The 23,925-nt window shown below is 45.2% G+C and overlaps 1 protein-coding gene across 1 annotated transcript in view; it reads left to right on the top strand.

Annotated features, from left to right (window-relative positions):
• Nucleotides 1-23,925, top strand: part of ADAMTS9 (ADAM metallopeptidase with thrombospondin type 1 motif 9) — a 131,972-nt gene that overhangs the window by 62,702 nt on the left and 45,345 nt on the right. The window contains exons 18-29 of the mRNA XM_077821691.1: nucleotides 719-885; nucleotides 998-1,127; nucleotides 1,889-2,015; nucleotides 5,371-5,581; nucleotides 6,669-6,833; nucleotides 8,296-8,460; nucleotides 9,450-9,569; nucleotides 13,614-13,718; nucleotides 13,867-14,034; nucleotides 14,255-14,542; nucleotides 15,622-15,783; nucleotides 16,378-16,554. Coding sequence (XP_077677817.1) covers nucleotides 719-885; nucleotides 998-1,127; nucleotides 1,889-2,015; nucleotides 5,371-5,581; nucleotides 6,669-6,833; nucleotides 8,296-8,460; nucleotides 9,450-9,569; nucleotides 13,614-13,718; nucleotides 13,867-14,034; nucleotides 14,255-14,542; nucleotides 15,622-15,783; nucleotides 16,378-16,554 — 1,985 coding nt within the window. The remainder of the gene's footprint in view (nucleotides 1-718; nucleotides 886-997; nucleotides 1,128-1,888; nucleotides 2,016-5,370; nucleotides 5,582-6,668; nucleotides 6,834-8,295; nucleotides 8,461-9,449; nucleotides 9,570-13,613; nucleotides 13,719-13,866; nucleotides 14,035-14,254; nucleotides 14,543-15,621; nucleotides 15,784-16,377; nucleotides 16,555-23,925) is intronic.

Raw genomic sequence — 23,925 nt, 5'->3', positions numbered from 1 at the left:
GCGCAGAGGGAACACACACATGTGCTGCCAAATATCTATCAACATCTAATCATACATCCAATCTTGATTTAAAATCAGAGACACCATCGTGGGATAGAGTGTTCCCGAGCCTGAGATCCTCTCAATGCAGGAGGCTGTCAGGAAGCAGTAGCTGTTCCCCCAGCCCCTCCGTAAGTTAGGACAACCGAGGGCTCTTCTCACAGAGGGAGGCTCCTTTTGTCAATCCCAGCCTGGGACCAGAAAAGACCTGTCCTGCTGATTGCTCCCCATCCCCTCCTTTGGAAACTACAGCAACTCCCCACCTCCAAAAACTACCTATTTTTCAGGGTTCAAAATAAAGATTTTTAACCCAAAAAAAGGCTCAAAGTTACAAAATTGTATCACTGCCTCAACTCGCCTGACCCTGCTACCTGGCTGCTGGGCTCCACAGTGGGGCAATGTCTCCAGCCTAGGGGCCTGATCCCATCATATGTGGAGTCTTCCTCTGCTTCCACTGACATCAAGCATGGCGTTTCCAAAACTGTATGGGCAAGCCTGTATTTCTCAACCTCTGGAAATCAGGGAGGGAAATCACTGAAGCCAATGCTGCTACACCAGTTTACACCAGCGAAGGGTCTGGCCCCATAGTGTTAAAATGTGTATATATGGGACCTCAAATAAAGTGCATGAGTTACTTATGTGAGTGTGGGGTTGGTTTGTTTTTACCTCTTTTGCGCAGCATTATCAAACAGCCATGGAGTCTTCATCTTAAATGGGGACTTTGTCGTCAGCATGTTTAAAAGGGAAATCAAAGTTGGGAATGCTGTGATCGAATACAGTGGCTCAGACAATACAATTGAAAGGATTAATTCTACGGAGCGCATTGAGCAAGAAATCGTTGTTCAGGTAAAGTGTACTTTCTTCACGCAAACGCACCTCCGCTGGGTTTTATTTGAGTGAAAATAGCGCAAATATTGACAGTTCTTAGTTTATCCGTATCTGTCTTTGTTTTCCCCAGATTCTGTCAGTGGGTAATTTATATAACCCTGATGTTCGATATACATTCAATATCCCCATTGAAGACAAACCTCAGCAGTATTACTGGAATATCTATGGCCCGTGGCAAGCCTGCAGTAAACTTTGCCAAGGTATGTGCTTTGGAATATTTTAAATCAGTCACAGCATTTTCGGGATTTTGGTGGTGGTAACAAATGCATTTACACTTGCTTTCTCTGAACTTATTATCTCATATGAGTTTGATCATTTCCGTGAACTGTAGTAGTGGAATGATCTATGCTGCCTTATGCCAGCTGATAATGTTTAGCACTTTTCTGGTGCTTCTCGTCTTCAAAGTGCTTCACAAACAGTCACTCACTGAGCCTCGCAACAACCTTATGAGGTAGGGAAGTGTTGCAATGGGGAAACTGAGGCACAGAGCGTTTCCTTCTCGTTCCCAGAGCTGCAACGGGAGTCAATGTCAGAGCTGGGGTTAGCATTCAGGAGCATCTGTCTCTGTACCTCTATATACCTCAAGGTGGGTGACAGGGAATGGATCACTTGATGATTACCTGTTCTGTTCATTCCCTCTGGGGCATCTGGCATTGGCCACTGTCGGAAGACAGGATACTAGGCTAGATGGACATTTGGTCTGACCCAGTATGGCCGTTCTTATGTTGTGATACACTACCTCTCTCTCATTCACCAGTAGTACTAACGTCCATCTAAATAAGGTGGATCCTTTTTTGAGTTCATGATGCAGATTTCACCTCTGTACTAGATTCCCTAGATCAAATAGATTTGCAGAGCACAATTTGAATTTTTTTAAGAAGCTATTTTGAAAACAGAAAGAGAGAGAATAGATTGGATCACTTTCCTGTATGTATTTAAAAATTTATTTTTTCCTATTTAGGGGAACGAAAAAGGAAACCCATTTGTGCCAGAGAATCTGATCAACTCATGGTGTCAGATCAAAGATGTGATCGAATTCCCCAACCTGATCCAGTAACTGAGCCTTGTAGCACAGAATGTGAATTAAGGTGCACTCTACTCAGTCATGTATATACATTACATCATATATTTATTGCCTAGTCTTCTTTCCTTTCACTGCCTTTTGTGGTTCCTTATTTCTCAGTGACCTACACTAGCTGAAGCAGACAATAACATTGCTTTCGTAGACTTCTGCAGAGTAGAATTCTGCCACTGTCAGCCAAGAGTTAATGGTGCCCACAGTCTTCCTTGTAGCAGGGACACGTTTTGCTCTCTTCACTTCAGCTTGCCTTTCTATGGTGAAAGCAGCACAAACTGTAAGGGACACATCCTTTATTTGATGCTGCAAAATGTAGAAACATGAAACAAATGCCTGTGATTCCTATCCTGACGTGATTGACAAGGCTGGGAACTGCATGGCGGTCTTGTCTGTCCAGGAGAAGCCGTCTGCAAACTTTAAAAAACAAACAAAAGTAGGCCCAAATCCAGCAAAGCAACTTAAGCAAGTGCTTAACTTTAAGCATGTGAGTCATCCTACTGGAGTCAGCGGGAGTACTTGTGAGCTGTACCTTAGCATGTGCTGAAGTGTTTTGCTGGATAAGGGCCTTAGCCAAACAGCGGCCTGTGACGATTACAGTATGGCGAAAGATTTTGGGGGGGAAGACTGTTTTTAAAAGAACAATTATTTCTAGACCTGTTTAACTTTTCACAGAATTATAGAATATCAGGGTTGGAAGGGACCTCAGGAGGTCATCTAGTCCAACCCCCTGCTCAAAGCAGGGCCAACCCCAACTAAATCATCCCAGCCAGGGCTTTGTCAAGCCGGGCCTTAAAAACCTCTATGGATGGAGGTTCTACCACTAAATTGTGAACTTTTGAACTAAAGTGTGGGCCGAGGGGGGGTTAAGTGGCTGCTGCTGAGCCAGGTTAGTTTTTATCTAGATTCCATCTAAGAATGTGATGGTCCTCTCAGATGGTCACTGTAACAGCTGAAAGGCTACTCAGGTGCCATTGTGCAGCTTGGAAGCTCCAGAGGCGGGAACTGTAAAAGTTAGGAACTCAATAACAGATCTGAGACTGACCTGTAAATCAGGAGCTACTGGTTCCAGATCTTTATTTTATTTTCCTAGCTACTCTCCTGGAGTTTGGCCTTGTGGCCAAGTTGAGGAGCTCTGCATTTTCTATACAGGAGTCTCTAATCTGGGCTCTGATCCGATGCCTGTTGAAGTCAATGGGTCTCATTCCATTAACTTCAGTGGACATTAGTTAGTTCCCTAATTAGGGACCTCATTCTGCAAGGTACTTGGGTGAGGTGCTGAGTGCCCTCAAGTTCCAAGTGGGCTCTCAGGACCTCATGTAATCAAGCCCCATTCACAGTGTCAGTGTCATCCTGCCAGTCTGCAATTGTAATGAAGTAACCACAAGCACTTCCTCCAGGGATGGGGACAACCGGTGAAGAGGCAGTGATACAGGCAGACCAGTCTAGCAGTCCTTGCCTGGAAAAATGGTGTCTGCATTGAAGGATCTTTAGGGTGGGGACTTGGATAAAACCCAGAAGAGTGTGTGTGTGTAGAGGATGGGAGTGTGGATTGGGGGTGTTTAAGAGGAACCCTCAAAAGAGTATGAAAGGCCAACTTCTGCTCCCAGATATGCAGGTGTATCTCTGCAAAGGCAGGGTTCTACCCAACAGCTATGAAAAATGTTCCATGCCTTGGGGCCTGGTGCCTCTCTGACGCATGGGCAATATGCCTGTGTAGATCGCATTAATGGCAATTACTTGCATGTATCCTCAGTCCATTGATGGGAGAATAAACACAACTGCTCATGACCAAGTATGATAGTAAGCCTTTAGGACTAAACATGCAGTTAATTATTATTGGGCTGGGGCCCATTGTGCTAGGATCTGTATAATGGCACATTAAGAGACTAACCTTGCCCCCAAAGAGTTTGCAAGGTAAATACAAAGGCAACATGAAGGCTGGGAAACAAAGGTGAAGGGTTTCCCCAGGGTCACCTAGCAGATCAGTGGCAGATCCAAGAATAGAACGCAGGGCTCCAATTTCCCAGTCCAGTGGCCTGTCGACGGGACCGTGCTTTTTCTGCCACCTGTCCAGCACCCTGTGATATAATTTAAGATTTATATCAAGTCCTAATATTGGAAAACATGTTAGTCCCAGATTCTGGAGAGAGGAATCCCAATAGTGTGAATTAAATTCGCCCGTCACCTGCACAGATCTATTCTATGAGGCGGGTATGGAAACATTGGAAAGCACATCTGGACCACTGAGCACCCACAGCTCCAGCTAAAGTCCATGGGAACTGTGAAAATCAGGCCTCTGGTGCCTGATGAAAACTGCACCATGTATGTGGACCTAAATTTAATGCAACCACATGGGAAAAGTCCAGGGTCAGCAGCAGCCACATCTCTCCAGCTTGGGGACTGCATGGAAGTGATTCTGGACTATTCTGGAGAGAATGCCACACACATTGCATGCTTGCCTTCTTGCCATTTCAGTCTTAAAGGAGGATGTCTAATCTCCTAGCTTCAGGGTAGGAAAGGTGACTAAAGCACGAGGAGGTGGCTGTAGATAGGAAAGTTTGTTCAAGAACTGAAAGGTGGACGAAATCCCTGAGGTTCTCAGTTGAATGGCCTTCGTTTTTGCATCGCTGCCTGCAGGCAATAGAAGCCCCCCGGCAAATGCCAGGACCAGAGTCCCACCCGCTGAGAGCAAGTGCTTTTGAATCCCTGATAGAACTCTTTCTTTGTATCATCTATCTTGTACCGGTGCACAAATCACTCAGTTCCACTTCAGAGGACTGAAAGTTTTGCTAAAGCATTCTGCTTCATGGAATTACATTTGACGTATGCTTCATGCCCATACAATTTAATACATTTGATGCCAAGTTTTTTTAAAGCTTTTGGTTTTCTGAGGGTGAGGCGTAGTCTAGGGGTCTGAACACAGGCCTAGAAGCCAGGAACCCCTGAATTCTAATGCTTGCTCTGCCACTGACTCTCTGTGACCTTGGGTAGGTCACTTAAACTCATTGCCTTGGTTTCCCCATCCATAAAAAGGGGCCAATACTGCATATGTACATCCCAAGAGTGATGCAAGGAGTAATTAGCTAATGTTTTAGACAGCACTTTGAAGATGCAAAGTTTTGGGTGGTGTTGTAATGAGTTACAAATCTGCATAGTTAAAGTATGTATATTCCTTATTTATGTAACATGATACTAACTGCATTATACACGTAGGATACTAAAAAGCAGTAACCCTTTCTGCTTCCGCTTTTCCTCTCAAAACCACGTGCATTCCCGTGCTCTTCCAGACTTTCTGCTTTAGATAGTGTAATACTGGCAGAGTTACTGATGGTGGTTTTTGGGGGGCTTTTTTTTTGTGTGCCCAGGTGGCATATTGCTAGAAAGAGCGAGTGCAATGCGCAGTGTGGGCTGGGATACCGAACACTAGAGGTCTACTGCACAAAGTACAGTAGGTCGGAAGGGAAGACGGAGAAAGTCGACGATCGATTCTGCAGTGGCCAAACCAAGCCAAATACTAGGGAAAAATGCTTTGGAGACTGTAACGTAGGAGGATGGCGGTATTCAGCCTGGTCTGATGTAAGTATGTCACCTGAGTGGTGACATTTGCCTTATTTCAGGTGAAAATCTACAGCCTGTGTATTCTTGGCAGCTCTCAGTCAAGGAGGGGCAGGCACTTGGTCAGCCTAACCTAGTAATAAAAGTTGATTTGGGAAGTGTCCCGCTTTTGTGGCGGAGCCATTCAGCTGTGCGCTGCTGTTGCTTTGAAGCCGCCTGCTGGAATAGTGCATGGGATGGACGCTGCCGGCGGTCAGTCCTGCATGGATCCGTCATCAGGAGGCGCTCGTCTGTGAAACTGGTAGCTATGCATAGCACGTGGAACTGGGGAACGGTTTTCAGCATGTTCTCTGGGTCCAAAGCTGCCCAGTAACCCATCCGCCATTGCTTTCTGCATTCCTCCGATGTCCGTAAGGCCGATCTTGACCATTCTCTGCACGCACGACTGCTAGCACCATCATCAGTAAGAGTTTGTGTGTGGCCTGAGCATGCAGACCGAACTAAAGACAGGGTTTTGTTTCATGACTGCAATATAAATAGCTTTACTTTTTAAAATACTATGCAGCCTCATTTTCATTTACACTGAGGCCCCTTTACACCGTTTTGGCATTGACACATCTTGAGGCCACGTAAAGTGCCCGAGTGGTGTAATGGCACCTTGGTATAAATGGTAGAGGATGTAAAACAATGATTGGTATTAAGAAGTTAAATCAGGCCACTGCTATTTACCGTTTCTCATAATACAAGTACAAAGAGACACCAGTTGAATGAAATCGAAAGGCCACAAATTTAAAACTAATAACGGAATTCTTTTTTTGGCACAACCCATGATGAAACCTGTGGAACTCATTGCCACAAGATATTATTGTGCTTGGTAAGATTTTATATATATATATATATATATAAGGGATACAAACCTTTGTACTTCTGGTCAAAACCAGCCATCAGCTGCCTGGGATTAGGAAGAAATTTACCCCATGGGGGCACTTTTGTACAGTTGTTCTTTATGGGGTTTCTTGCATCTCTCGTCCAGGTTACAGGACTAGGTAGACTATTGGCCTGGCCCCGAGTACAATTCCCAGGTGTGTTTACTGATTTTCTCTTTCAGTGCTCTAAAAGTTGCGGTGGTGGCACAAGGAGACGACGAGCCATCTGCGTTAACACCCTCAATGATGTTCTGGACGACAGTAAATGCAGTCGGCAGGAGAAGCTCGTTGTACAGCGCTGTAGTGACTTCTTGTGTCCACAGTGGAGAACAGGGGATTGGTCAGAAGTAAGTGTCCACTGTTTTAAAACCAAAAAGCTGGTCTCTTTCACCCACAGGTGTTGGGCCAATAAAAGATATGACCTCACCCACCTTGTGTGTCATATCCTGGGACCGACCCGCTACAGCAACACTGCACTTAGTAGTCAGCCTGCATTGATGCGCCTGTCTGTACCGATGACTAATGAATGGCTACGAAAGACCAGATTCTTTCCCTTAGAGGGGGCACATTGGAGCCCCTGGGGTTCTGCTGTGAGAAAGGAGTGAAAGATGTCACACAGAGGCCTATGCCCCGTGGGCGTAGCAGCATTCTGCTCTGTAGGGGCTCTCTTCACCCCCGCACACAAGAAAAGTTGGGAGTCAGGATAGAGGGAGGAGTGAGGAAGCAGCGTCCTTGGTCCTAAGCCTCCAGATCCACTGACCGTTTTTCTCTCTGGAAAGCATGTGCCTTCGATAGGGAAATGAGGCATTACTTCAACTCCAGGGGTGCTCTGTAGCCTTTGACAGGGGGCTCATGGAGAAGGAAATTCTTGCCCCCTAGCTCCACAAGCGGAAACCTCAGCAGCTCGTCGAAACAAGGCTCACTTCTCCAGGGGTCGTGTTCTTTCCAGAGTCAAAGAAATGAGATGATGGAGGAAAACTCCCTCAGTGAGTGGACTCTGGTCCAGCTCTGGCTCCTAAGAACATGAGCCGTGTAACGGGAAGAGAGAGCGTCAGCCTCTGGAGTTGTGATGCCTTTGGAAAGCTTGGGCTGGCGGGAACATGGAAAGAGGAGCACTTTGCTACATCTTTGCAGAGATGTTGCCAGCAGTCCTGTCACCTAGTGCTTGGGTGTGGCCTTCCAGGCTCCTCGGTCCCTGGAAACAAATCATGGCTGCCTTCTGCACTGGATTGGTTTGGAGGCAAGGGCTTCTGCACCCTTTCTCCCCGGCACACCTCCCATTTTGGCCCTCATGCTACAGCATCCATAATTTGCTCCTTTGATTTCTGGCACTTCTTCAGAAGTTCTAGGGAGCCAACATCACGAATAACAAGGATGTTAGCAATACGCAGGGAAAGTTACACCACCGTAAAGCTGAGGTAGTCCCATGGAAGTTAGTGGAGTTACACCAGGTTTACACCAGAATCCAGCCCAGTAAATCCTGTATGAGTTGCACTGTACATTACATTGATTTGCCCAAAAAGGGTGATTAATAATAATCCTGATTTTTCTCCATGTTCTTTGACTTGATGTTATTTTCAACCCTCACTGTATGTTTGTTTTGACCCTCATAGGTGTCTCTAAGCTCCAGTTGGTGCCATGAACCAACTCCTCTTAGTTAAAGACAAACCTCTAAGCAAACAATTGTTTGGTGGCGGTTTCTGGTCTGATTTTAATATCACGGGCAGATTCTCAACTGGTGTCCATCACCATAGTTCCATTGACACCAGCAAAGGATCTGACCTCGAGTCTGTGATTTGCTCCTTGCAGTGCTTGGTAACCTGTGGGAAAGGGCACAAACATCGCCAGACTTGGTGCCAGTTTGGAGAAGATCGATTAAATGACAGGTTTTGTGATTCGGAGAGTAAGCCCGATTCTGTGCAGACCTGTCAGCAGCAGGAATGTGCGGCGTGGCAAGTAGGACCCTGGGGACAGGTAATGTAAGAGACTCTGTTTCCTTCTGCTCCTGGTATAAATGGTCTGTTGTTGTAAAGCTGGCAGCAGTAGCAGGACCATGCTAAATTTCATTTGTGTTTATAACAGATTGGCAAAGATTTTCAAAAATGGGTTTCCAAGCTTAGACTACGAAGTCCATATTTAGGCACCTAAATAATAGCAATACCCACTCTGATGCAGTGCTTGGCATCTCAAAGCACTTCACAAAGGAGATTAGTATCATTAACCTCATTTTACAGATGGAGAAACTGAGGCACAGAGGGGTGACGTGACTTGCCCAAGGTCATCCAACAGCTAAGCTGGAACTGGTGCCCAGATTCCCAGGCCAGTGCTTTATCCACAAGGCAATATTACCTCCTTTTAATAATAAGTGGCCTGATTTTCCTAAGTGCAGCACCCATTGACTTTCCGCAGCCCTTTTTCAAAATCTTGCCTTCATTTTTGTTGTCTGTTTCATATTAATTTTCACAAAAGGAAAATAAGCAATCTGTGCTAATTTCTTCCAGAGGATTCTGCCTTCTTGATTTCCACCACAGCTGTAACTTTTATGATTTAGTTATTAAAAAATAATAATAATTAGCCGGACCACACAAATTACTGATCGGCACAATGCCTTTCATTCATGATCATGGTATGTTACTGGAAGCTTGCACAGCCTGCATGCAAATCAATGTGACAGGGATTACACTAAATTCATATCCCACAGAATGGGAAATCATTTAAACATTCATACATCCATATTTGAAGATGATAAATGAAGCATGCAGGATTCCGACAGAAGCAGTGAATTAAGTTTGACCTCCTTTTAAGCGGAAATGACCGAAGTAGAAGAAAATGGCTTTTTTACTTTTGGTGGATGTTATGAAAGAAATGATGTGCTTCAAATACACTACCCCTGCTTAATACTTTCCAGGTCAAATCTTTATTCAGTCACGTGCACGTCTGTCTTGTTTTTTCCCCCCTCCCAGTGCACAGTGACATGTGGGCAGGGCTACCAAATGAGAGCAGTGAAATGTGTTGTCGGTGCCTATGTATCAGTAGTGGATGACAATGAGTGTAACGCTGCTACACGACCGACGGACACACAGGTAAATGTTACACTTCTCTTCATCTCTTGTTCCCATCCAGGCATTGCCTCTTGCGGGAGTGATAAAATAAGCATGCCTTTCCTCTCTATTAATTGTTCCTGGCTTAGTAAATCAATACCAAGATCTGCTCTTTTGAAGATCTCTGGGCCAGGACCTCAGCTGGTGCAAATCAATATAGCTTTACTGACTTTCAGTGGAACCATGCTAATTTATACCAGCTGAGGGCATAAGGTCTACTCTGCAGTTAGACACCTGCGGCTGGCCTGTGCCAGCTGACATGGCTCACAGGGCTCGGGCCGTGGGGCTCTTTAATTGAGGTGTAGACGTTTGGGGACCCTTCCGTCTCGCAGGGTCCTAGAGCCCAGGCTCCAGCTTGAGCCTGAATGTCTACACCACAGTTCAACAGCGCTGTGAGCCTGAGTCAGCTGGCATGGACCAGCCCCGGGGTTTTAATTGCAGTGGAGATGGACCCTCGGTGGCCAACTTGAGTGTTTTTGGCAGATCTCAGACAAGAGCAGCAGAGCTTGTAGACCATGGCCTCTCTGTTAGCAAACCTGGCAGCGGGCAGGGTGCTCCAGTGTGCATTTTTGCCAGATCTGGTGAGGATTTTACGTGTACGTATGCCGTGAAGTGGATCTGTACAGCCTTGTTGTAGTTGTCACGTGCTCTGTTTTTGATGTCGAAGCCATAGTGGGCTTCCTATTGTCAGTTCTATACCATGGAGCATGCCTAGGGTGACCAGACGTCCCGTTTTTAAGCCCTCCTGCAGCTATCCTGGCTTTTTCTTGAAAACGGGCAAATTGTCCCATATTTTCTGTCTCCCGCACATCCGTACTGGCAGGTCCTGCTGCTGGCCGGATCCTTTCTCGCCAGCCGCCCGCCAGTGGTGAGTGCGGGCTGAGGGTGGGGTCCAGTGGCCAACAATAGGGATGGGTGTGCAAGGCTGATGATGAGGCAATTTTGCATTGCCGTCAGCACAGCCCCCAACTGCGTGCTGGCTCTTGGCCAGCAGTGCCCTGTCCCCAGTCCCCAGCTGCGGTGGCTGGTGAGTGTGGGCAGGCTACGTGTCGCCCTAGGCACAATAACTCGACGAAGAAGGAGCAGTTACTTATCTGTAAGGAACAGGAGGGTTTTTTTGAGATGTTTTGTCCCTGTGCTCCACTCCCCACCCTCCTTCTCTTCTGCTCTGCTGTCCTTGCATCTGGGCTCCATGAATAGAAAACGGAGCAGTGGAGGGTCTTCTCCTCCCTGCATAACCTCCTACCAGACCATAAGGATGCACAGGGCATTGCTGACAAAAACCCTCTCCAATCAAGAGCATGCAGATGCACACACATCCTGACATGGAGCTCCCACAGGACAAAACATCTTGAAGAACTCCAGTTACTGTATACATAAATAATCTGCCCATGCTTTACGAACAGCATCACAGAGTAGAGTCACGCTACCTATAAATGAAGGAATTTTAGATCTGGCAAAGGATCTCTGGGTTACTCCTGTCTCAGTTGCCACTACTTCACAGTGTGCTGATCATAGATATCCAGTACTGTCCAAGGGTTTAGAGTATCTTTATACTCCTCCGACTCTATCTTCACTTGTCACTGCTGAAAATGCAAAATCAAAACAAATAGGAAAGTCAACACCCAAAGAAAGAGAATCAAGGAGACTAGACCTCTTTGGATGGAAAAATGATTCCTCGCTGTTTACAAGTTAGGATAGCTAATAATCAAGTCATGCTGTCTAAATAAGATACTCTTCAATGGGATATTCGGTCTGATTTTAAGAACAAGATACCTGTAGAAATTACAAATGAATTCAGATCGATCTGTGAAGAAGGTCACTCAGTTGCGAAAACCGCACTGCAGGTTGCATTGGACGCTGCTGATACTGGTGTCTGTTCAATGGCTATGAAATGTGTATCACAGTTGTCTGCATCAGGCTTGCCTAAGGAAGTACAGGCAACCATTGAAGATTTGCCATTCAATGGACAGTTTTTTAGTACTATAATGGATGAGTGTCTTCACTCATTGAAAGGCTCAAGATCCACTATTAGATCACTGAGTTTATACACATTAGTATTTAGAAGGAAGCAATTTTGTCCTCACCCTTCTTCCTCGAGATATTGGAACACTACACCTTTCTGAAACTTTTATCAACAGAGATCGTCTCACCAATCCTAGATGAGATTGAGATATCAAAAGAAGAGAGCTGGTCCATCATCCTCTTTGCTAACATCACAATCAGGAAAGATGCAAAAGCATCAGATTTGATGCCACAGTCAATGATCTTGGACTAATCTACAAGGATCTATACCTTTTCCTCCCTCGCTTCGTTCCCATCTGTCTTTTTTGTCCCAGGAGGGTTGGATTACAGTGGATTCTTCATGTCTTGAGGATGGTTACACCATTCAGTTTCCATCTGTGCCTCCCATCCTTTTTAGTAACTAGTTTCATGAGAGCACTATGCATCAAGAGGGAGATGACGTAATCAATCTCGGAGTGACGGAATGGGTACCTCAAAAATTTGTGGGAAAGGGCTTATATCCCCCTTATTTCCTCATACCAAAAAAGAAAAGAGGTTGTCATCTGATCCTGGATCTCGGAAATTATTACAAATACATTAGATGCACCAAATTTGGTATGCTAACTCTTGCTTCAATTATTCCCACTTTATATCCTATGCATTGGTTCATGACCCTGACCTTATAGGAAGCTTACTTCCATGTGTAGATAAATCCTGCACAGAAGAAACATCTACAATTTGTAGTTTTAGGTGTAGGCTTTCCTTCCTTTTCCATTAATTCCAAAGATGTTAAGGAAGGTAAGACAAGAAGCAGCTCAGATTATACTGATGGCCCCTGCCTGACCTCATCAGTTCTGGCTCTCAGAACTCCTGATACTGTCCACTCATCAGTTTATCATGCTTCCAGTGGAGAAGGATAGAATAACAGTCTAGTCCTACATCCAAATTCAGCTTCTCTGTGTATCACAGTGTGGATGGTATCTGGATGCAATTAGATAGGGAACGTTCTGCAGAGGTACAGAATACAGTATCTTACTTCAGTGGCGGAAAGTATGTGCTAAAATTATGTAATTTGAAAAACAGAAGCATTTTTCATCATGGGAAATATGTACAGTCACATTCCATCTCCTTGTTCTGTTCCAATTATTTTGGATTATTTATTACATTTAATACACTCGGGAGACTCTGTTTCAGTCAAGGTACGTTTGGCAGAGATTTCAGCATTTCATTCACCAGTAGAAGGGGGTTGAGTTTTTAGTCATTGATCAGTGAATAGATTTCTAGATCACAGTTGGGGAAACTGAGGCATAGGGAGGTGAAGTGACTTGCCCAAGGTCACCCAGCAGGCCAGTGGGAGATGCAGGGATTGAACCCAGGACTCCTGAGTACCAGTTCAGTGCTCTGTCTTCTTGGCCACACTGCTTTGTGAAAGCCTCATTGAAAGAGGCATAAGACATTGACCAGACAGTTCCCTATTTGGAACGTACTTGAGGAAAGTTAAATTTTCGTCTCATTCTTTCCAAAACCAGCGTGACTTATGTTAAATACATTTGCTCCAGGTCCAGTTTTTTTTCCTGTGATTTAAAAACTTAGTTTGGCTGGTATTTTTCAGTAGTGCTTAAGGGTGTTAGGAGCCCAACTGCCATTGAAAATTGTTAGGGGCTGGAATGCCTATTGCCCTCTTGGTGACAATCTCTACTCTTGTCCCCCAAACTCCTTTCTTTGGAAGTTCATCATCATAAATGCAGATGACATATGATTGTGAGGATACTGGCAAATCAAAAGCTAAGTGCAATTCTGCTGTCAGTTCCCCTCTTTTCCCCGCCCCCCACAATGTATTGATTTCAAATTTTGCAGATCTGTCATGAGGACCTGAGAGCAGAACCTGCCTCTATTAAAGTGAAGAGTCTGTAAATAGCGAATTGTAGGGCAAAGTATATTTTTCCTTCTTTCTTAACCACATTGTGGAGATTACTTACCTGGAGCATATTTTTCATTTTCTCTCATACGTTTGTTTGGTAGGACTGTGAAATAGCAGCATGTCCTATCCGTCCAGCTGCTCCAGAAACGAAAAGATCTATGCCCAGTGTTCACAGGACACAATGGAGATTTGGATCTTGGACACCCGTAAGTGTGTGGTCACTGGCTACATTTTATAAGATGACACGTTTTTTGTTATCGATTATTATTATATTATTTGATTTTTATCCCAAAATCTGTGCCTTTGAACGACAGGAGATGACTTCTCACTAAACTACTTGTTGATCTTTCCTAGTGCTCGATGACATGTGGGAAAGGTACCAGGATGAGATATGTCAGCTGTCGTGATGATCAGGGATCAGTGGCTGATGAAGCTGCCTGTTTTCATCTCCCTAAGCCTTCAGCGACAGAAGTGTGCTCCGTAATGCCATGTGGACAATGGAAAGCCCTGGAGTGGAGTTCTGTAAGCAAATCCAGTTCTTACCACAGTATAATCTATATGGCCTGTTCCTGCAATTTATGTCATATATTTCCAATGTACTCTGTCATCCAGTGCACTTCTGAGGTAAAAGGCAAGGAAGTTGAGATGTTTCAACTTCTTTTTATTAGCAAGTGGTTTCATTTTAAAAAACATCTCTCCAGGCTGGAAATGAAAGTGTCTTCTTTTCCACTTGTCAATGCAGTGTTCAGTGACTTGCGGCCAAGGTAAGGCAACGCGGCAGGTGGTCTGCTTGAATTACAGCGATCAGGTGGTCGATAGAAGTGAATGCGATCCAGATGATCTCCCGGCAACGGACCAGGATTGCTCTGTGTCTTCCTGTCAGAACATCCATGACTACGGCAGGCCAATCCACCCTTTCCCATACCCGGAGCATCAGCCGAAATCCCACCCAGGGGGAAACCCAAACCAGAATACTGGCCCCGCGCACATACCAGGAGACAACCAATGGAGAATTGGCCCATGGGGTGCTGTAAGTGTCAATTTATTCACTTCAGGTCAAACTATGACCCTTGTGTTCCTTTTCCCCCTGCACAGATGTGCAACAAGGTACCACTTTACTCCCCTGCACTCACTACCCATATGACTCAAGCCTCTGTGTATTCCTCTGCCCGTGTATTAGCTCTGCTCCTCCAAAGCACCAGAAGGCATGGCAGAGTAAGTAATCTGTGCCGGGCATAGGGCTGGCAGCATTACTTCCCTTGAGACAAAGGACTTACTAGAGACCAGATGGTGCCTTTGAGTCATCGTATGGTTCCTGGTCTTCTCCTGGGGCAGCTCAGCTCTGCTTCTTGCTCAGGGCTAGCGACCAACCACAATTGAGACTTTCTTATTTTTTTCTAAAAAAACTTGTGAACGCAGAATTGAAACAGTGCATTGCTAAGGTCCCACTTTAGCAAGGTGATGGGAGGAATTTTAAATATCTGAGTGAAGTCACTGGAATTGCTCAGGCGCTTAAAGTTATGCCCATGCAGAATTCCTTTGCTGAGCTGGGGCCTAAAGCTTCACGGGGGATTTAATGTTTGTAAAAACAGGCTTTTCTGCTTGATTCACGTAGACTGCAAAGCTTAGGTGCCAGCTTCCTCATTTCACGGGGGGTGCTCGACCCCTGCTCTACCCCAGGCCCTGCCCCCGCTCCAAGCCGTCCCCCAAGGTCCTGCCCCACCTCTTCCCGCCCCGCCCCCGAGTGTACCTGCCCTCGCTCTACCCCTTCCCCCCCCCAGTGCCTCCTGCACGCCACTGAACAATTGATTCGTGGCGGGCGGGAGGCGCTGGGAGGGAGGGGGAGTAGCTGATCGGCGGGGCTGCAGCCCTGGAGCACCCACGGAGTCGGCGCCTATGCTGCAAAGGTAAAAGGATGTTAGTTAGGCTAATGCCATAGACCTGACATTTGTCTATTAACTCTAGCTCCTTTGGCGAGAGGTGGGGGTTTTGCTTCCTGTTGCGCGAGCTCACTCCCATAGCTGAGTGTTCTGATGGTCCTTCGGGAGAGCCAGTGAAAGCTAAGGACAAACTGGACTTGATGGCATCGTGGGTGATTGTGTTTTGCAGTGCTCTAGTACGTGTGCTGGGGGATTCCAGCGGCGGGTTGTGGTGTGCCAGGATGAAAACGGATACACTGCGAGTAACTGTGATGAGAAAGCAAAACCTGTTGAGCAGAGATCGTGTGAATCTGGCCCTTGTCCGCAGTGGGCTTATGGCAGCTGGGGAGAGGTGAGAACCAAGTTAAACTTTTCCTGTCTCTAAAAAGACATACGCCAAGATTTTCAGTTGGGGGGCGGGGAGTTGAAAATTGGAAATAAAAAATACTGCCAATGGTTAGCAAAATGTTTCGTTTACTGAAAAGCGAGTTCTTGGGAACTGAAACAGTTCTGTAAAGAATCTGGTAATGTTTTCAATTAAGCACATCGCAGAAACATTTCCGGACAATGTCAGATTTTGAAAACTCTATTTAAAAGGGCCATTTTTTGAGAGAAAAGCTACTCATCTGAATTATGTCAACCTGCTGTAGTGAGTTTAGTGTCCAGCTTCAGACATCTTCAAAAGCACTTGGCTGATGTTTAGCGCTTTCTAAAAGTTGGTCTCATTTAATGTGTCTTATTTTGAGTACCCAAAAATAGTGGCCCCCAAAACCTCTGGTCCCTTCTGAAATTTAAAAAAATACCAACACCTTCTTCTGGGGCCTGTCTCGCCCCACCCTGAAGTCAGTGGAAAGACTCTCGTTGATTTCAATGGAGGTTGGGGCAGACAATGCTCAATATGTAAATTACTAATATTATAACTACTCTGTTGATTTCCTTTCTCTAGTGCACAAAGGCATGTGGTGCGGGAACAAGAACAAGGCTTGTGGTGTGCCAGCGCCCTAATGGTGAAAGGTTTCCAGATCTGAGCTGTGAAATTCTCGACAAACCACCAGACCGTGAGCGGTGCAATATGCAGGACTGTCCTAGAGATGCTGCCTGGAATTCTGGTCCTTGGAGCTTGGTATGACCATCACATATTTATCTTTGTGACTCTTTTTATAGATGTTCCATAACAACAAATCTAATATGCTTAAAGCCCAGGTGTTAATATTTTGTGTCATAAAACTGCACTTAAAGAAGATTATTTACAGTAGACTCAGAGTGACGCATTCAGGAAGGGCTTACATTAGCGAAGTAAACTCCTTTAATTTAAAAGGCACTTTCTGCTAGATAACCAACTTTGTACATTTTATTACATTGCAAGCAGCATGCATTACGAGTCTTGGTTATGACTGAGTTCTTTGCATGCAAATTAAAACCTGGCATTTTAAGCAGTATATTTAAATTTAAATGAAAGTTTTGATTATATTTAATATTTTATTGTGCACTTATTATTGCCCATGTTGCATTTTCTCTGCAAAAAAAATTATAGTTATGGGAGGATTTTGGTGCTAAGTTGCCCTCATTCGCAAGTATATGTGTTTATAAGTGTGTATGTATTAGTTTATAAATATATACACACCCATACAGAAAACACAGGCACGTTCCTACTTTAGTATAATGCATATATACATGTATATGTATTTCTATATATATACATGTATGTTTATATATATAATGTCCTTTATTCTCAGCTGTGGATCATATAGTGCAACTGATGAGGGGCCAGGCTTAAAGTGGTTTTAAGCTACCCTTGCATATTTCTCTGATCCTTGGTCCGATCCCCAGCCACTGCTCTAAATTACACTAGCTGCCCGTGTGGGGCTATTATGGCAGCCGGGGATCAACAGGAAGTAGGGAAGCCCCCTTTCTTTAGGTCACCTTTCCTCTCCAACCTCTGGGAGGGGAGTGGAATGGGAGTGGTTATGCTGGCTCTGTGCCACTGGGATGATTCTCCTGCACTGCGGTGTTCCGCCCACGGCTCCAGCTGCGCAAAGTGGCTCTAATGCAGGGGATGATCTGGACCATTATGTAGTGTCCTGTAGTTTAAAACTCTACCCTGCCCAGCCTGGGATCTGTCTGCTCTGCAAGGTGAACTCCACAGAATAATACTGACTTCCTGTATAAAAGGCCCTCTCCACCTGAGGACAGGTGGAATTCTAGTGCTCCTGGCTGGTTGCTAACAGGTGCTCTTACACCAAAGTGAGTGTGGGACTTGGGACACTGGCTAGATAAAATGAAAACCGTTGATGTGACCGTTTTAAAATGACACGCAAACACGTGTCAAAATGTATTGTATATTTTGTTAAACATAGCTGAAGGTTTTTTAAAGGTGATTTGACTTGAAAGCACTTTATAAAAAATGAGGCCTTTTTGTAATATATTGACTTCCTTAAACACTATGGTTTTAACATCACATTGCTGGAGTTTAATATCATTGTAGTTTCTGTGGATGCTTTTGGTAACATTTCTGTTTTTTTCATACCTCAGTGAATTATGTGATAGCCATAACATTGCTGACTAGTATTTATACGGTGCTTCATCATTACAAGGGACAGTGATTAATTTGAGGTGCTAATGTATCACTTTTATACGGATAGTTGGTGCTGACTGAACGAGCTGAGCACTACTCAGTCCCCGAGGCGGTTGTTTTCTCCCACAACTACGTCCTGAAAATTGCTGCTAACTTCTGTTTCATGTGCTTGAATGTTTGCAAGACCCAAGCAAGATGGCTAGCCTCTTCTGTTGGGTTTTGGTGTCCTCCAGCATTTGGCATTATCACCATGTCTTTTCTGGAACAGATCATAGGGCTGTACACAGCTCTGTCATAACTATCGATTTCAGTGGGGTTGTGCCCGCTTCCACCACAGCTGAATCTGCCCCCCCAGTGTTTGATAGACAAGGCTCCATCCTGCATTCCTTCCCCAGCCAAACCTCCCATTGATGCCAGGTGTCGATGAGCTGGGTCAGATGTGCAGAATCAGTCTTGCAGCACTGGGGTGCATGCAGTCCTAAACTGTGTTCTTAGTCTTGTGTTAATTAAAGTTTGCTCTAACTCGTCAGTGGAGAATCTTGCGACCAAAGTATTCAGTAGCAGCGTCACCCGCTCCTACTGTCCCTTCTCTTGCAACGTTCCCGCTGGAGAAAGATTTTCAGAGCTGAGCCACTATTATTGCCGTATAGGGTCTTGCTTTTTCATGTGAAGTATCTTATCTGTTGTTTGCCCGAGCTCTGCCGTAAGTGACTCTAGAGCTGTATTTGAGGACCTGTGGGCTCAACAAGGAACCAAAGTTTTGTCTCTCCTGAAAAATATAATAAATTTCTACGTATCCCTCGTTTTCATATTACCATGGGCTACTACAGTAGGTCGTAGGGGAGAGTCCAACTTTCTTCTATTGTATCACCTCACTTGCTTCTAGTTCTGACATTGATTGCAGACGTCATTCTGTAGCCGTTCAGACTTCATCTGTTCAGGTGGAGTGTCACTACCATATTTTTGGTCACTTTTGAAACAAGAGTATAGTATTAGCTGAAACTTTTCAGCAGTATGGATTTATGTATTTATGTAATAAAGTGTATTTATTTTTCCAGTATTGTTATTTAATTTTATATAAATATTGCATACATTTACAATGTTTAATGTTAACATCAAACAGTGAAAATTAAAGACAAGTAGAAAGTAATCAGAAATGAATTTGTATAATGATTTCTTGAGTCGTATGCTAAACTGCAACAATACACTTAATGCTATAAGATGGCAAGCCTTTCTGAATTGGCAATGTAAGATTATCTTCTGTCAACGGTTATTTAAAAATCATTATTATTTATTTAGTGCTACTCTAAGGAAATTAGTCGTTCATACTAAGTAATATAAACTATATTTAGAAAGAGATACATTTAGTTATTTTGAAATAATGCTAGTGCTCTAAAACCTCTCACTGTGACTGTGAAGTACAGATGAGTCCTTTCATGCAAGTATTTAACTGGGTAGTGTTCTTGCATGATTGACTGAAATGTATTATATAAAACATCAGAACTTAGACTGCTCATTTTATTAATAGTTAGTCCTGCAGCCCTTACTCAGGCAAATTCTGTAGTGACCTTTTATGAAATCAAAGTGGGGGAGATTTATCTCACCTAAACATTTCAGGGTTTAGCCCAGAGATTTTTTTATTTTTTTTTTAAAGCTGTATGTGAAATCATACCATTATCATATGACATGGCTGGTGTAAATGCACCCAGCATTACCTTTGTGATGGACATTCCCGGGGAAGAAAAGAATCACAGAACCATGTGGTACCTTTCAAACTCCTTGTTTATTCAAGAACATTTAGTGTTCAAGCCCTGGGGGAATCACAATCCATCTGATAGACCTGCTTTTAGGACACTTACATATAAAGACTGTTACTGGGGAGAACTAATACTTTCGTAAAATTCACGGGCATAATTAAGTTGGGTGACAAAGAACAACTTTTTATGTACATGCAAATGGTGAAAGGAAACATTCGCACACTTTTAAAAACTAGGTTGCCAAGAATCAGTACACTCAGAACCTTGAATCCATTTATCCAAAAGCTGTCTGGGTGAAATCCTGATCCAATTGAAGTCCATGGGAGTTTCTCCTTTGACTTTAATGGGATCAGAATTTCACCCTCCTGAGTATAGAATCCCCACTGAAGCTGATGTGAGTTTCTTACACAGAGGTCTTGGCAAATTGGGCACTAGATTTGTGAAAGCCAGTTCTTTGAAAGAGTAAGCAAATCATAGGGTACCTACTAGTAATATCTCTGTAGTTATTGAGGTGGGTCTCTTATACCCTCACTGCATGAGTATTGTACTCAGTGATTTTAATGGGGGTTATGTCAAATACTTGCAGGAGAGACAGTGGCCCTTATTCTGCCATTGGATCCACATGGGCAGATCAGTCTGGGCCTTGAGTCCTATAACTGCATTTGCAGAACAACATCTGAAAGGCTGTGTACAGTTTATCAAAAGCCTTCCAATAATCTAGACTTTGGTTTGCTAAATAACGGGGCTACAACAACACTGCAAACAATCCTGTTAAAACTGAGCACTTCCAACTACTGGCATACAGTGATTAGAGGGTAAATAATCAGGGTATATGTTTTCTCAAGAAAATAAATGATTGCATTACAGTGTACCCTAATAGATAGCACAGCTGTACATTAATATGATATCTGTATAATGAAGAAATTACTTATCACAGGCTTCACAACCTGCTCCCTTCTCTTCTGATTAGAAAACACAAAGGGTCAAATGAAGCAGTTATTTTACCCAATGCCATCCCCTTGGTTTCAGTTGCGACATCCCTCTGCCAGGCAGCTCCGTGACTATAAGTCAGTGTTGAATTTGACTCATGAACTGTATTTGAGAGAACTCTAGAACCGTGTTATCATTTTCAACATGATCTACTGTGTGATTTTGGCAAGCAGGCCTCCTTGTTTATCAATCATTATTATCACAAGACTTTAGCTAACGGAAATGTTCAAAAGGGATTTAGGGCCAGATTCTAAAAAGTGTTTAGGCGCCTCGTGGGATTTTCCAAAAAGCCTCTAGGCACCTAAAACTCATTGATTTCAATTGATGATAGGTAGCGAGATGTCTTTGGGCAGCCAAATAGATGCCCTAATTTTGAAAATGAGACTTAGGTACTGCAATGCTGAGTGCAGCAACACCTAAATACCTTTAAAAATCTGGGCTTATGGGCATGTCTATGCTACACCATAAGCTGATCTCTGGTACTACGGTGGCTGATGTCCACACTACCCTCCTCCTGTTGGTGGTGTGCATCCTCACCAGGAGCGCTTCCACCAACTGAAGAGCGGCAGTGGGGGGCGGGGGGGTGCTGAGAACCCTCTGCACAGCTCCCTTCCAGGAGCCCAGCTTTCCCCCCTTCCCCGCCCTGCCGCCGGCTCTCAGTTCCCTGTTCCCAGCTGGGAGGCGGGGGACAGCCGCCTGAGCTCCTTTGCTCCTTGAGTGGGGAGTCTCCGGGCAGCAGCCTGGCTGGGAGTGGGGAGACGGGGGCAGCCAGGCTCTAGCTGCCTGGCTTTTTTATCAATGTCATGGCTCCAGCAAGGGACCATGAAATTGACAAGCCAGCCAACAGTTGATGCAAGTAACACAGTGTCTACGCAGACACTGCTGGCCCTAACTACACCCACATAAGCCCTACGCCACTCCTGGAAGTGGAGTTGTTATGACGGTGTAGTAGGGCAGTTACATTGGCAGGACGAGGCTCTAGTGTGTACGCTGACATAATTAGGTTGCCTTATCTCAACCTAACTGTGTAGTGTAGACCAACCCTGTGTAACATTTCTGTTCCCTATCAAATATTTTTTCTGGGCTTCCATTGTGCCTGGACACAGCCACTCCCAATCTTCTTCGACTGTTGTCTTTTCTGTTGTTTCCTCCTGAACAAATCTCAACAGAAGATTCCTTGCTATCTTCTAACCTCATACTTAATATCATCCTCCCCTACAAGTTTCCATTTTTTGGAGCTGACTTGTGTCTTCTGCTTCCTTACCTAGTGTCTTCTGCCATGATTCACCATCTAGGTCAGCCCCCGCATCTGTCAGCACATTGCTCTATATGTATGATGACTGGAAGATCAAGAAGCACAAATCCAACCTTTACAAAAAGCATAGAAACCCAAGCATTTTGCAACTACAGGTTAGGGTCGTTTATGGATTCAGTGAGATTTATGGTAGGGATTAGGTAGGTTGTTTTGTGTCCAAGAGTGTGTCCCAGAGAAAGTTGCCTGATCACAAAAATATTAATTGTTTTCATATTCCAGTAAGACCACCTCAGAGTACTCTCGGGTTTCTCTAGCATTTCATTTCAAGATCAAATTGGAGCAACTTAAATAGACAGAACATACAGGGGTTTCCTCCAGATGTGGTCAGCTTGATGCTGCTTAAGGAATAGTCCTATATGCAGGGGTGAACATAAGTCTAGAGACTTACCGGTACGGGGCTGGGCTGGGGCCGGCTCTGGCCCCCAGAAGGGGCAGGGCCTCGGGCGGAAGGGGCAAGGCTGGGGGAGGTCAGAGCCAGCCCCGGCCTACCCTGTACCGGCAAGTGCCTCCTTCCCCCTCCCTGGGTTAACAGCGGCAGCCGGGGGCTTTGGCAGCAGTTTAAAGGGCCCTGGGTGGTAGCGGTGGATGGAGCCCTGGGCCCTTTAAATCATCCCCGGAGCCCTGCCGCCGCTTCCCCAGGGCTCCGGCCACAGGGCTCCGGCCGCCACTACCACCCCGGGCTCTTCAAATCGTCCCCGGAGCCTGCCGGAGCCCTGGGGAAGCGGAGGCGGGGCTCCGGGGATGATTTAACGGGCCCAGGGCTTGGTGCCGCTACCACCCAGGGCCCTTTAAATCGCCACCCCAGCCCCACCACTGCTACCCCAGGGCTCTGGCAGCGGGGCTCTGGCAGCAATTTAAAGGGCCGGGGCTCCAGCCACTTCTGGGAGTCGCAGGCCCTTTAAATTGCGTCTGGGGAAGCCAATCCACCCCGGTACGGCGCACCGGCTCTTGCCAGTACGCCGTACCAGGGCCTACCGGCTTACTTTCACCTCTGCCTATATGTCAATGGCTATTAGCTAGGATGGGCAGGGATGGTGTCCCTAGCCTTTGTTTGCCAGAAGCTGGGAATGAGCGACAGGGGATGGATCACGTGACGATGACCTGTTCTGTTCATTCCCTCTGAGGCCCCTGGCGTTGACTGTTGTTGGAAGACAGGACACTGGGCTAGATAGACCTTTGGTCTGACCCAGTATGGCCGTTCTTATGTTATGTTATTTGTACTGTGATAGGGCCCAAAGGCTCCAACCTGGGTTTGGGCCTACTTGTGCTAGGTGCTGTACACACATCTAAGGTCTGATCCAAATTTCACTGAAGTCAGTGGAAGCCTTTCCACGGATAACAGCAGCCTTTGAATCAGGCCTGTACGAAGGGACAGTCCTTGCCCAGAGGAACCATCTTGTTCAGAATATGTTAGGCCCATTCACCTCCTTTTTGTTGCTGCTCCCATAAAGACCATGAGAGAGCACAGTTGCTTTCAGATTGTTATGCCTATTTTTGCTTCTTTGTGTAGCGCGGTCCCTGAATGTCAGTTGACTGCACTGCAGACTAGAAGAACTTTAAGTAGCCTCAATTAAACACGACAACTTAAAATAAAAAAAGCTGTTGTACTGGCTTGGCACAGCTGGATGGTTTGATGTCTGTAGGGATTGGGGGAAGAGATGGCTTTATTTTAATGCAGGCATTTAAGAAAAACAATTCCCCTTATTCTTCTCCATAGACAGGATGCTTTGTGCCTCCAGAGCTGCGGGTGCTTAGCCCTCCCCAACGGGGATGAGGCACCGTAATGCCATGAGCGCAACATCCCGTCAAGTCTGGTCACTTACACGCCGCGGTGCTGGGTATAATAGTCATGATGAT

This window comes from Eretmochelys imbricata, chromosome 7, assembly GCF_965152235.1.
Source record: "Eretmochelys imbricata isolate rEreImb1 chromosome 7, rEreImb1.hap1, whole genome shotgun sequence".
In the NCBI taxonomy this organism is placed as follows: Eukaryota; Metazoa; Chordata; order Testudines; family Cheloniidae; genus Eretmochelys; species Eretmochelys imbricata.
This window is presented reverse-complemented; position numbering and strand designations above follow the sequence as displayed.